We start from the raw sequence: 14,471 nt of genomic DNA, 5'->3' as shown, positions 1-14,471 counted from the left end.
GGCATTCAGATTATTATAATGGTATTATTCTATAAAATATGAAGAGATCCTTAAAGGAAGGCTAGCAGTACATTTTGCAGATCTGTGGAGGGTTATTATAGATAACAATAATAATCGCACAAGATAAGGTACAGATGGATTGTTATTGCCTCCACCCTCTGTTTTTTTTATGTGTTGTCTTCTCCCATTAGATTGTGAGTTCTTTAAGGGCAGGAGCCATCTTTTGCCTTTCTTTATATCCCCAGCACTTAGCACAGTGGCTGGCACATAGTAGTTGCTTAATAAATGTTTAATTGACTGATATTATTGGTGCTAACTTAGGGATTTATTAAGCCAAACTGGTTTCTTTCTCTGTGTGAAGGTATGTGAAGATTTAATTTTAAAGGTCTAAGTTTCCAGAAGTAGGACTTTGAAAACATTTGCTTCATCATATGAAATCTGGATAAATCACAAATGAAAGCTTGTTCCTTCTCACACCCTTTGGAATCACCAAACACAACAAACTAGGAGGCTAAGTGGTACAGTGGGTTGAGTGCTGCACTTGGAGTCAAGGAGCCCTGAATTCAAATTCAGCCTCAGTCTCAGCTTAATAGCTATGTGACCCTCAGCAAGTAACTTACCCTTTGTCTGCCTCAGTTTCCCATCTGCAAAATGGAGATAATAATAGTACCTACCTTCCCAAGGTTATTGTGAGGATAAAATTCTCAAGTTTGTAAAGCACTGTGCAAACTAAAAAGTGTAACATAAAATGATAGCAATTATTTGAAGCAGCTGGTGGCACAGTGGAAAGAGTACTGGACCTGAAGTCAGTAGTGGTTGTTGTTTAGTTGTGTCTGACTTTTCGTGACCCCCTTTGGGGTGTTCTTGGAAAAGATACTGGAGTGAATTGCCATTTCCATCTCCAGCTCATTTTATGAGGATGAGGAAAACTGAGGCAAAGAAGGTTAAGTGACTTGCCCAGGGTCACACAGCTAGTAAGTATCTGAGGCTAGATTTGAATTCAGGAAGATGAGTCCTGCAGGCACTCTACCCACTGCACCACCTGGCTACCCTAAATTATCTCAGACACTGTGATGAGTATAAGAGTCAGGAGGCCTGAAGTGAAATACACTTTCAGACACTTACTGTTTGACCTTGGAGGTAAGTCCCTTAACCTCTGTCAGCCTAAGTTTCCTCAAGTATAGAATGGGGATAGTGATAGCACCTGTCACCTCCTAGGATTGTTGCAAGAATGAAATGAGATATTATTTCACATTGTAGGTGCTATATAAGTACTTATTCCCTTTCATTCATCTCACTAACTTGATGATGGAAATCTTGTGTACCACCTTTATCCACTAGATTAATTTCATGATGTTCAACACAGATTCAATGCTAAAGCTCAGGCTATTACAATAATGCTAAACTTATTTCAAATTTGATTTTAGTATTTCAAATAGTACAACATATGCTTTTTCAGATCTACTTACAGAGCCCTAACCTCTCTCTAAATCTTCAGAACGGCACTTTCAACTGACTATCGGGACCTCTTAAACCCAACATGTCTCAAACTGAACTCACCCCCCACCCCAGCTTTCCTCTCTTCATGACTTCCCTATTACTGTCAAGGGCAGGCCTTAAAATCTAGGTGTCATATTATCCAATCTGTTGCCAATGCCTTAATTTAACCTTTGTACCACCATCTCTTATATATACTTTCTTCTCTCTTCTGTCCCTGCTACCACCCTGGTACTGGCCTTTTTCAACTCACACCCTGATTATTGCAATAACCTGCTACTCTGTCTGACTCAGGCCTCTCTCCATTCTATTCCATGCTCAATCTTCCAAAAATCATGTCTTCTAACCCCTACCTCCCCCATTCTGTGAATTCCAGTGGCTCCCTATCACCTCCAGGATCAAATATGTACTCCTCTGCTTAGTATTCAAAGTGCTTCCCAACTTGGGCCCCTCCTATTTTTTCCAAATATTCTACTTTACTTACCTCCAAGTACTTTGGATCTAGTGATGCTCAGTGGTCCTCTCCTTGCTGTTCCTCACATGTTTCTCCCAACTTCCATTCATTTTCACTGGCTGGCCTCTGTTTCCTGCCCTCCCTGGCTTCTTTCAAGTCCCAGTTAAAATTCTACCTTCTGTAGCCTAACCCCTCCCTTAATGCTAGTGCCTTCCTCTACGTATCAAGTTTTTACCTAGATGTTTTCATCTTGTTTCCCCCATGAGACCGCGAGCTACCTGAGAGCAGGGATTGCCTTGTGCCTTTCTTTGTACATCCCAAAGCTTAGCATAGGGCCTCTCATGTTAAAGGCCAGGGCTGTCCAAAATGCGGCCCGCAATACAATTTTAGGCGGCCTCACCTGTGGGTTTTAATTTTCATGAGCAAAAAAAATAAAATAATAATTTGCATGGAATGCGTATTAGATTTTTTAATTCCAGCACTAATAAATAATCTCATTGATGTTAGATTTTCTTTGGTGTTTTTAAGCAGTATTACAGATGGAACATATCACACGAAATTTTTAATCAATCTGTGGGACGCGTTCTGTCTGTACAATGCAAACTAGTTAGTATGCACCTACCTTTATACTGTTGTGTTGTCCTTTTGTTGTTTTGTGTCTGCTTTCGAGCTTCGCGCCTTCGCCTATCATACTGATGACGTGCGTTCCCCTACTTTCTATTAGTGTACTGTATTTTTTATTCTGGGTGCAGCCCTCAGATAATTATTTTATTCTAATGTGGCCCTAAGATAACTTAAAGTTGGACAGCCCTGTTGTAGGCACTTAAATGATTTTTGACTGCTTTAAAGGTACTTTACTCAGTGTTTTTTGAGGTCCATACATTGAGATGCATATATTTGAAAGCATTATTTTTTTTAATCTTACATATTTACATTGTCCATAAATATTTAATTTGAATTAAGAAACACCTACCCTCCTTTTCCATCGTCTAGGTCTTTCAGAAGTGTTTGTTTCATTGTTTGCCTTGTTTTTGTTACTGTCTTTAGTGGTTATTATATGTTTTTTAGTGCTTTTGATACTGTTTTTAAGACTTTGCAAGGTCCTTTTACCTAAAAGAAGAAATACGCTTATTAAACAAAAAATGAATATTTAATTATTAAAGATGAATCCCCAGATTTATATTTTTCTCATCATTGTACAAAAAACACAAAATTTACTTATTATTTTCCTAATTATTAAATTATTTTAAGAATGCCTAAAGAAGGTAGGAATATGTAAGCTTCAAAAAGAGATAGAGAATTTCAAAGTTTCACAAATACATAAATTACATTATCCCAGCCAACAGCCTCCTCCCCATCCTGGGGGGTTAATCAATTATATTTAGGAAACTACTGTTGCATTTTTAAAACGGACATAATATTTGAACAAAGGGTAGTAAAATCTATCAGTGTAGACATTTTCTTCACCAATACTGAGAATCCAAATTCCTCTACATCTTAGCTGTGGCCAAAAAAAAAAATTATAACTTACTGGTATTTTAGGCTTCTTCAAACTTACTTAGGTCATTCCTCAGATGAGTCCATCATTATGTTTTTTTACTCAAAGTACTGCACTCAGAAAGACTGACTACAACTTGTGCTCTACTGGTAAAGCTTTGAAGAACCCAAGGTCACTTTCACACCATAATAACAACACTCAGACGGGGCTTTAGTAGCACAGTGCTAGGTGTCAGGACACCTGGGTTTTAAATTGAGGTTCTGCCAACCTGGGCCACATTTTCCTTTTCTATAAAATATACAAGCTGGAATAAGATGATCTCCAAGGTCTCTTTTAGTTCTAAAATTCTATGATTATATTAGAAAACAATACTCACTTCTTCGACTCCTTATTTTTATTCTTGTTTCATCAAAATCTTGGTGTTGTGAGTTCTCAAGTACATTTTGTGACAAAGGTAAGAGACTTTCATGTGACCTAAATAAGATAAAATGTTGAATCTTATGGAAGGTTCCTTCATAAGATGTAGGTAAAATTATGGAGTTAGTGGCTTTACCAAATCTTTTTTATTTGATACTCTCCCTCTACTTCAAGGTATTGACTCAAAGCATGCATTACCTTGGATCTGTTGATCCTTGGTATCTATCCAATACCAGGGACACTGTTGCTGTCATGTCCCCCTCCCTCCAGTTCCTTCTCACCAACCCCTCCTACCTAGGTTCTTTGAGACTTCTAAGACTTTTATATTTTCTAGTAAGTGTGACAAACTTATTTGTGATAATTCAAATATTTAAATTAATAGCTAATTCAAGAAATCTATAATACAGACTTACTCCCAGTAACATTCAGGCAGTCTTCTTCTGTTGACAAGTAATTTCTGTGCTCAAAATTTATTTCTATTAGTTTGCTTCCTGATGTCCTCCAAATAAGCCTTCCTTTTGACCCTGGCATCACTCTGAACTACTGCCAGAACTTACTCCACTACAGCACCCTTTACTGCTAGGCTCCCTTGGGCCAACCCCAATACAACCCCCTCAGGAAGGTCTTGAAACATAGGCAGCAGTACAAAATTTACTGAGGAAATAGGGGAAGAAATAAAAGTATCGTATCAAAGCAAAGTATCAAACTGCTATAGAGTAATGTGACTGATTCTGAGGTGTGGGTGTTAAACTGTTTTCTAAGATAAGAAAAATTCCAAAAATGTTTTGAGCAGTGGCACAATAATTTGAACAGACACATAGCTTTTTAAGAGGACTAATTTGAAAGACACCATTCATTTAAAAGTTTTGTCATATTTAGATAATAACAAAAAAGTCACAACTTTCACAAGTAATAGTTACAAACCATTGTTAAAATGCAATGGACAAAATGTGTGATTAAAATGGAAAGACTTTGAATTATATAGATTTACAATCTAAATTAGTGTAGCATCTTTTGAATTTGTTAATATTCAAGTAAAGGCTCTAAGGCTTCTTTCTTGATGTTACAAAGCAACACTATAGTGAAGGAACGAAGCATGAAAAACTCAGGTGTAAATAACTACTGTTCCATGCATTACAGAGGCAGATTTTTAAGAAAAAAATGTATCAGGGCCCCAGGTAAGGATGCCAAAGAATACGTTGATTCTTTTCAGCTCAGGAAAGCTGAAAGACTGCTACAAAAGAGACAGAAAGACTAACAACTTGATGTGATGCTTATGACTGCAATAAGGAAAAATGTGTAATAAGGAAAAATAAACCAGTGAAAGGCTTTAATGAATTAATCCTGAAAAATATATTAAGTGGTCCTAAGGCTATCCAAATCTTCTCAGAGATACTTGTAAAAATCTACTGCAACAAGTTCTTCCAACAATCCTGATAAAGCTGTTTCACTTCTTCAACTCCTTAATTGTAACAGTAAAAATAAAGCAGGGATTATTAAAAAGATAAGCACTTAAGACTGTGAAATTGTATATTAGATATATCTTATGTGTCTATTCAATTGGCATTTATTAAGTGCCTACTACATGCCGGGCACTCTTTGAACCACTAGAGAAAACAAAGACATTAGCCAGTCCCTGCTCTCAAAGAGCTTACAACGCTAATATAGGACAACATGCAAACAAGTTATATATGGGATAAATTGGAGATAATCTCAGAGGGAAAGGCACTAAGATTAAGGAGGACCAGGAAAGGATTATTATAGAAGATAGGATTTTAGCTGGGACTTGAAGAATATAATGAGGCAGAGATGAGTTGACAGAATTCCAGGTATGGGGGACAGCCTATGAAGATGCAGAATGTATTGTGCAAGGAATAGCAAGGAGGCCAGTGTCATTGGACTAGAAGATTATCTCTGGTGGGAGTAGGGGAAGAGAAGGAGATTAAACTTTAGGAAGACTGGAAAGGTAGAAGGGGATCAGGTTATGAAGAGCTTACACAAGACTGTGGAACAGAAGGCAACAGGGAGCTACTGGAAGTGACTGAATGTGGGTGTGGGGTGTACGTGGACATGATTAGACTTATACTGTAAGAAGATCAATTTAACAGCTGAGTGGAGGATGGTCAGGAATGGGTTAGATGAGGTGGGGAAATCACCAGCAAGCTATTGTAACATTCGAGTTACTGTGCAACTATGTTTAACAGATTTATAATTTCAGAAAGTTTTATGCTATTTTGGTATACCATTTATAGTTTATTAAATATAATGGCTGTCATCATTTCTATAAAAATCATATCAGAAACAATTTATTATTATGTCATTGCTTCTATGGGAAAATCAGATTCTACTTAAGAGCATCTAATATAAGTATTAAACTTGCTTATAAATGCATTCTAACAGTGATGCTAGTGGGGCATTATCAGTTAAACCTAATGGTGAACATTTCAAACCAGATGAAGGCCTTGAGACAGCCTTCAGTTCACACTGTGTATGTTTATGTAACTCCAAGTAAATGAATTGGCAGTCTAATTTTATACTCCATTTGTTCAATTCTTTCTGAATATATCTAGGGAGTTTTCATTTCTCTTTTTCGGAGACAATTTTTGTCTTTTAGAAAGTTATAAAGCAAAGCAAATGCTAAAAACTTGAATTTATTTGATGTTGAGATTATCCCTAGATATGTGAACAAATGAATGGAAGCATAGAAAATAGATTGTTGAACAGATTTACTCTGGAAGGTCTTAATCTACAATTCTAAAGGGGTGAAAAGGACCCTAACAATGTATCTAGTTCAATTTCCTTCCCAATGCAGGACTCCATTTGACAATATGACCAAACTAATTTCATCAACTGACTTCCTAAAACCAAGTATGATGACACAATTCAATGAGTTTTTGAAAATCATGACAACCTATTAAAAATAATATTAGTTCTCTTAGTTTTAGTTTTGTCCTTCCTCTCTTCATTGACAGGAGATATGATATAGTGGACACGAAGTACGAGACATTGGCTATAAGTAAGCCTGGGTTCAAATACTGAGTAGGCTATTTACTAATTATATAATTATATATATTCATCTGAAAACGGAGGACAACAATATTTATACTACCTACCTCATAGTTATTGTGCAGTTTTAAGAAGCTTAAAGCCTAAATAAATAAGAGTTGTTATTATTATTTAAAATCATACTATCTGGGTTACTTACCATATTTAAATGTAGGACCAAGACCTGGTTGATTCATGCAATGATTTTAAAATTAAACAACAGAAAAATGTAATTTTATTTTACCTGGTTACAGATGTTGAACTCGCAGGAGATTCCAGGTTTGCATTCTGTTTTTCACTAATTTTTAAAGAAAATTAATTAAGAAATCAACAGGTTTTCACAAGTACTATCCAATCTATATAGTAGATTTTTATTTTAACTAATGAAAGACTAATTTCAACTTCCTGAATGCTGTTTTAGTATGCCAGTAGGTGTCACTTAACAGAGAATATTTGCGATAAAGCCTGATTATAATATAGCTTATTAGTTGGATTTACTGATGAGCAAATCTCACCTCAAAAGAATAAACTAAATACAGGGAAAGACAGAAATTTTTACAACTCAGTTATATTTTCATTCAACCATTTGTTTATATATTCCCTGAAATTCAAGTCCCTACCCTTTTATGTCCAATTCTTTGTTCTCTCAGGTTTTGAAATCATTTAAAATTGGGCCTAACTGTATCTAGCCAACATTATTTTCAACTACTCTTTAATATACACCTTGTCACCCAGTCAGGCAGGTCTTAATGGCTAATATTTTACTCCTCATTCATTTATGCTCTTCCTCTTTCATGTAAGGCTTTTCCTTTCCCCCTTAAAATTAAGTTCATCTCTCATATAAAGTTCATGACTCACCTCTTTTTGATTATCTGATTGACTAATGGTAAGGGCTGTGTTTTGTGCTTGAAATCTTTCTGGGGAATAGTGTCTGTCAAATACCTAGCACATAATAAGTACTCCCTAAATGCCGTTGAGTTGAATTTAATGAAGGCACAGATAACACTGCTTATTAAATTTGGAGGAAAACACAGCTGGAAGGAATATCCAACAAGCACAACAGAACTGATATTCAACAACACACAAGGGCGATAGGCTAAAATGATCAAAAATAACATTGAATAGGGACAGATATAAAAATCCAAAGTTAAAATCAATTGCGTAAGTGCATGATGGTTTGATAGTTAAAAAAGCAATACATGTAAAAAAGACTATGAGTAGATCAAAGCCAAAAAGGATATACACATATATATATTAACATTTATAGCAGCAATTTTTGTGGTAGGGAAAAAAAAAAGGACAAGTAGGAATCTATGAATTGGGGTATGGTTGAAGAAATCAAAGCACATGATACTAATGGAATAACATAATGCTTTAAGAAATAATGGATGAGGAATTCAGAGAAAATACAAAAACATAAGAAGATTTACATGAATTGTGAAATCCAGGAATACACATAATGAATACAATAATGGAAATGAAAAGATCTACAAAATATTGAATTCTTCTGAAAATATAATGATCAGTTTCACTTCCATAATTACAGAAAGGTTCATCATAATGGTTCCAAGAGAACATATCATGGAATACACCCAGCAGAGATGGAGTCAGACAGACATGGAATATTATACACCCCATCAGATAAAGACTGACAATTTTGCTCAAAAACTTTTTTTGTTAAGAAAGAGAAGTTATGTTCGTATATGTCTGTGCATGTCAGGAAATGACTGTGTTCAAAGTCAAAAAGTCAATAAGACCTAGTGGCTATAGATTGATGAGTGAACATCATGCCAATGAGATAATTTTACATATACATATTTAAGAACAGAAGGAAAAATAGAAGCTAAGAAAATAGCAAGTAACCACAAAAGACGGAGAGACACTATATCATGAAGGAAGGAATGGTCTATAAGTCAACACTACAGAAGTCAAGGAGAAGGAGTAGTAGTAATAATAATAATAATAATAATAACAGATATAACACAGCCATTATTTCCTTTGGGAAAGTTTCAGCAGAATGGTGTGAAGCAAGTCAGATATCAAGAGTAACGAGGAAGTATTAAAGAATAAAAGGCAGCATGCATAGTTTATTTTTTCTAAGATCATGGCAAAGAAGGAGAGGAAAGAAATAGGATAAGAACTTGATGGAATAGCAAGATAAAAGAAAAGGGTTTCTTTTGTTTTTAATGAGGATATCTGAGGAGTTATGTAGGCAAAAGTGAAAGATTCAGTGGAGACAGGAGAAAATGAAGATGGAAAAGACTGACTGAAAGAGCAAGGAAGATAACATATCAACATTTAGAGTACAAAAGAATGCTTTCTGATGTGTCCTAAATTTTGGGAAGTATTATGTTGGCCTGGGTTTAGATGACTATAGGATCCAATTCCCTTTTCAGAGTGAAATCTCTCACCAAAGATTAGATTTCTTGCCCTAGCAAGCCATCCTGCAGCAAATACATATTGCTGGTCGGAAAGAAAAACAGGTGAGTGGATGGAGGGTTGAAATAAATTCAACACTGGTTTTTAATTTAATATAATTTCTGTAAGTTAAGTATGTCAAATAATGGATTTACAAACCTATTTTCTGTTTCACTGCTTGAGCTTTCAACAAAAATTTCTTCATCTTTTTTGCTTTCCACTACTTTTAATGCTGCCTACAAAAAAATAAATTGGAAATATGTTAAAAAAATCAAACATTAAAAATAAATCTAAGATAATTTTTTAAGTCATAACGTTTAACTCACTAAGTTTTAACAGATGAAATATCTTTTTTTCTTTGATAAATGCATATATTTTAAAATATTTTCCCCAATCACATAAAAACAATTTTTTTTTGTTTTTTTTTATAATAAAAACCATTTTTAACAAACAAATGAAACTTCAAAGAAGTTATGCTGCTTTGATTAGAGTGGAAGATTCAGAGTCCTATCTATGTCAGGTTTCGCTATGGTCCTTTGTAAAATAGAGCGGTTTACCACCATTAGACTGTCTAAAAGGTAATGAACTCTATATAAAAGAATAGCCATGAAACTTAGTCAGTCATAGCAAGCAGATCTAGAAGCAAATGATGGACATTACAAAGAGCGTAATCTAGGTTTGATGCAAGAGGAAAAACTTTCTAACAATCAGAACTATCCAAAAGTGAAATGGTCTATCTCATGAGGTAGTGGACTGCAAGATATTCATCATAAAAAATGCAATCTGCCTCCAGAGAAAGAACTGATCCGAAGCATATTGTTTTTCAATTTCTTTTTTTGTTTGAATTTTTTTGCACAAAATTACTAATCCTGAAATGTTTTACATGATTCCATAGATATAACCGCTATCAGATTGTTTACCATCTCTAGGGAGTAAATGAGAAGGAAAGGAGGGCAAGATAGAATTCAGAAATCAAAACTTTAAAAAAAGTGCTAAAAATTGCTTTTACATGTAATTGGGGAATATTTAATGAAATAAAAAAAAAAGAGGTAGCGGATTGCCCTCTTTCACTGGAGTCTTCAAGTAATGAGAATGGTGTGCTATGGATTTTAAGGGTAAGCTATATGTTTGAAGTCTCCAAATCTGAATTTCAGAAAAGTCAGGCCTAACACAAAGAAAGGAAGACAAGTTTGAATTAATGCAGATTAAAGTGAGCAGAATCCAGCTAACAACGTATATAGTAATAAATTATGTGAAGATAAACAACTTTGAAAGACTTAAGAACTCTGAGAAATGCAACAGATAACCAGAACTTGAAAGAGGGGTGATAAATTCATGGTGCATAATGAGAATATAGTTTTTTGGACACATGGATTTTGTTTGGCTTACTTGTTACAAGGACCATATTTTTCTTTTTTGAGAGGGTAGCTAAACTGATTTAAGAATAATAATAATAGTAGTTAGCATTCATATAGCACTTTAAGGTTTGCAAAATGCTTTACAAATATCTCATTTTGTGTTGACAACAACCCTGGGAGGTACTGTTATCCTTATTTTACAGATAAGGAAAGTTGAAGGACACAGGTTAAGTGATTTGCCCAGGATCCAATATCTAAGGCCAAATTTGAACTTAGGTCTTCTTGACTCAGAGCTCTAGCCACTGTGTATTTCAGAACAGAGAAGTTCAGAAGAAAACAGTGCAATAGGAAAGCTTTGAAAATAACATAAGGCAACAGGTTACAATAGAAAGATCATTGATTCTGGAGTTAGAAGACCTGGTTTCAAATTCTGCCTCCGATAATTGCTTTTAATATCTGTGAGACCTTGCACAAGAAGCTTAAGCTCCTTGGCCTTTAGTTCGTCATCTGTAACACATGGGCTTTGGAACAGATAGGATGGCCTCTGAGGTCCTTTTCAGCTCTCATACTATGATCCTTTCAACCTATTACATACTTATTTTTTCTTAAAAAAAAAAAACAAGCTGTCCACAAGAGGGAGTCATGATTTCACATATAATCCTTTCTGTTATATGTAGAAATGCTAAAGATGAGTGTGTGTTTCTTGTATGTGTGCACATACATGCATGTGTGTATATAAAACTCATAATTAAAAAATGAAATTTAAAAAATTTAAAAGGTATTTATAAATGTAAAGTGTTAAATGGGTTCAAAAAGTCAATTTCACAAGTACAAGACCAAGGAGTCATGGATTGATAGAATTTTTCAGAAAAAAAATCTTGGGGTTATGTTGAGTAGAAGCTCAATACAAATCAACAGTGTGATATGGCAATCAAGAAAGTCAATTTGACCAGCTGCATTCAAAGAGGAAGAGTCAATCCTAGTATAAGGAGGTGATAATAACATTATATGTAGATTCTATCCCAGTCAGACCATATCTGAGTAATTGTGTTCAGTTCTAGGCCAGAAATGTTCAACATATCTCCAGAAGGCAGAATGAGGCAGAATAAGTGGAAGTTGCAAAGATGCAAACATAGTCTTCAGGTAAGGAAAAGCTTCTTAAAAACTAGAGCTATCATTCTTAGCAATACAATGATCCAAGACAATTCCAAAGGACTCTTGATGAAAAATGCTATCCACCTCCAGAGAACAAACTAATGGAGTCTGAATGCAGATGAAAGCCTACTATTTTTCACTTTCTGTATTTTTTAATGCTTTTTTCCCCTTTAGGTCTATGTTTTCTTTCAAAACATGACTAACATGGCAATGTTTTGCGTGATTGAACAAGTATAACCTATATCAAATTGCTTACTATCTCAGGAAGAGGATAGTGAAGGAGAGAGAAAATGTGGAGCTCAAAGTTTTTAAAAATGAATGTTAACAACTGTCTTTACATGTAACGGGGAAATTTATCATTTAAAAAAAAACAATCGGCATTCTTCAGAGCTCAAAAAAAAATTAGAGCTATCACAGGGTAATTGGTTCTTTGACACTGGAGGGCCTTAAAAAGTTCTTTTTCAGGTTTGGATTGAACTGCCTGACCACTGAGGTCTCTTCCACACAAATTCTGTGAAAATGAAATGTAATTCTCAGTTCTCTGCTATCTCCTCTTCTTTATTTATTTATTTTTTTTAATTTAGGATTTTTTTAAAAATTTATTTAGCATATTTAGTTTTCAGCATTGATTTTCACAAGAGTTTGGATTACAAATTTTCTCCCCATTTCTACCCTCCCCCCCACTCCAAGATGGCATATATTCTGGTTGCCCTGTTCCCCAGTCAGCACTCCCCTCTGTTACCCCACTCCCCTCCCATCCCCTTTTCCCTTCCTTTCTTGTAGGGCAAGATAAATTGCCTGTGTATCTTATTTTCTAGTTGCATGCAAAAACATTTTTGTTTGTTTTTGAACATCTGTTTTTAAAACTTTGAGTTCCAAATTCTCTCCCCTCTTCCCTTCCTACCCACTCTCCCCAATAAGTCAAGCAATTCAACATAGGCCACATGTGTATCATTATGTATAACCCTTCCACAATACTCATGTTGTGAAAGACTAACTATATTTTGCTCCTTCCCAACCCATCCCCCTTTATTGAATTTTCTCCCTTGACCCTGTCCCCTTTCGAAAGTGTTTGTTTTTGACTACCTCCACCCCCATCTGCCCTCCCCTCCCTCATCCCCCCCATTTTTTTTTATCTTCTTCCCTCTTCTTTCCTATGGGGTAAGATTCCCAATTGGGCATGTATGGTATTCCCTCCTTAGGCCAAATCTGATGAGAGCAATGTTCACTCATTTCCCCCCTCATCTGCCCTCTCCCCTCCTCCCACAGAACTGCTTCCTCTTGCCACCTTTATGGGAGATAATCCATCCCATTCTATCTCTCCTTATCTCCCTCTCTCAGTATGTTCCTCTCTCATCCCTTAATTTGATTTTATTTCTTTTAGATATCTTCCCTTCATCTTCAACTCACCCTGTGTCTGCTCTCTCTCTCTATATATATATACACATAGATATATACATACATACACATTCACCCATATATATACATAAACATATATGTATGCATATTCCCTTCAACTACCCTAATACTGAGGTCTCATGAATCATACACATCATCTTTCCATGTAGGAATGTAAACAAAACAGTTCACCTTTAGTAAGTCCCTTGCAATTTCTTTTTCTTGTTCTTTTTCTTGATTACCTTTTCATGCTTCTCTTGATTCTTGTGTTTGAAAGCCAAATTTTCTATTTAGCTCTGGTCTTTTCACTGAAAAAGCTTGAAAGTTCTCTATTTTATTGAAAATCCATATTTTGCCTTGGAACATGATACTCAGTTTTGCTGGGTAGGTGATTCTAGGTTTTAATCCTAGCTCCGTTGACCTCCGGAATATCGTATTCCAAGCCCTTCGATCTCTTAACGTAGAGGCTGCCAGATCTTGGGTTATTCTGATTGGGTTTCCACAATGCTCAAATTGTTTCTTTCTGGCTGCTCGCAGTATTTTCTCCTTGATCTGGGAGCTCTGGAATTTGGCGACAATATTCCTGGGAGATTTCTTTTTGGGATCTACTTGAGGAGGTGATAGATGGATTCTTTCAATTTCTATTTTGCCCTGTGGCTCTAGAATATCAGGGCAGTTCTCCTTGATAATTTCTTGAAAGATGATATCTAGGCTCTTTTTTTGATCATGGCTTTCAGGTAGTCCAATTATTTTTAAATTATCTCTCCTGGATCTATTTTCCAGGTCAGTGGTTTTTCCAATGAGATATTTCACATTATCTTCCATTTTTTCATTCCTTTGGTTCTGTTTTATAATATCCTGATTTCTCATAAAATCACTAGCTTCCACTTGCTCCAATCTAATTTTTAAAGTAGTATTTTCTTCAGTGGTCTTTTGGACCTCCTTTTCCATTTGGCTAATTCTGCCTTTCAAGGCATTCTTCTCCTCATTGGCTTTTTGGAGCTCTTTTGCCATTTGAGTTAGTCTGTTTTTTAAGGTGTTGTTTTCTTCAGTGTATTTTTTGGTATTTTTTTGGGTCTCCTTTAGCAAGTCATTGACTTGTTTTTCATGGTTTTCTCGCATCCTTCTCATTTCTCTTCCCAATTTTTCCTCTACTTCTCTAACTTGCTTTTCCAAATCCTTTTTGAGCTTCTTCCTATGGCCTGGGGACCAGTTCATGTTTTTCTTGGAG

At 35.4% G+C, this 14,471-nt stretch overlaps 1 protein-coding gene across 2 annotated transcripts in view; it reads right to left on the bottom strand.

Annotated features, from left to right (window-relative positions):
- TERF1 (telomeric repeat binding factor 1) overlaps window positions 1-14,471 on the bottom strand; it is a 53,138-nt gene that overhangs the window by 15,661 nt on the left and 23,006 nt on the right. Inside the window, exons 6-9 of one of the 2 annotated variants that reach the window (XM_036740796.1) lie at window positions 9,489-9,565; window positions 7,156-7,209; window positions 3,826-3,923; window positions 2,925-3,061 (exon numbers count right to left, since the gene is read on the bottom strand). In XM_036740796.1, coding sequence (XP_036596691.1) covers window positions 2,925-3,061; window positions 3,826-3,923; window positions 7,156-7,209; window positions 9,489-9,565 — 366 coding nt within the window. The remainder of the gene's footprint in view (window positions 1-2,924; window positions 3,062-3,825; window positions 3,924-7,155; window positions 7,210-9,488; window positions 9,566-14,471) is intronic. The other variant, XM_036740797.1, reaches the window with a different exon arrangement.

The sequence above is a fragment of the Trichosurus vulpecula genome, chromosome 1 (assembly GCF_011100635.1).
Source record: "Trichosurus vulpecula isolate mTriVul1 chromosome 1, mTriVul1.pri, whole genome shotgun sequence".
NCBI lineage: Eukaryota > Metazoa > Chordata > Mammalia > Diprotodontia > Phalangeridae > Trichosurus > Trichosurus vulpecula.
Note: the sequence above shows the minus strand (reverse complement) of the source record. Positions and strands in the feature narration are given on the sequence as shown.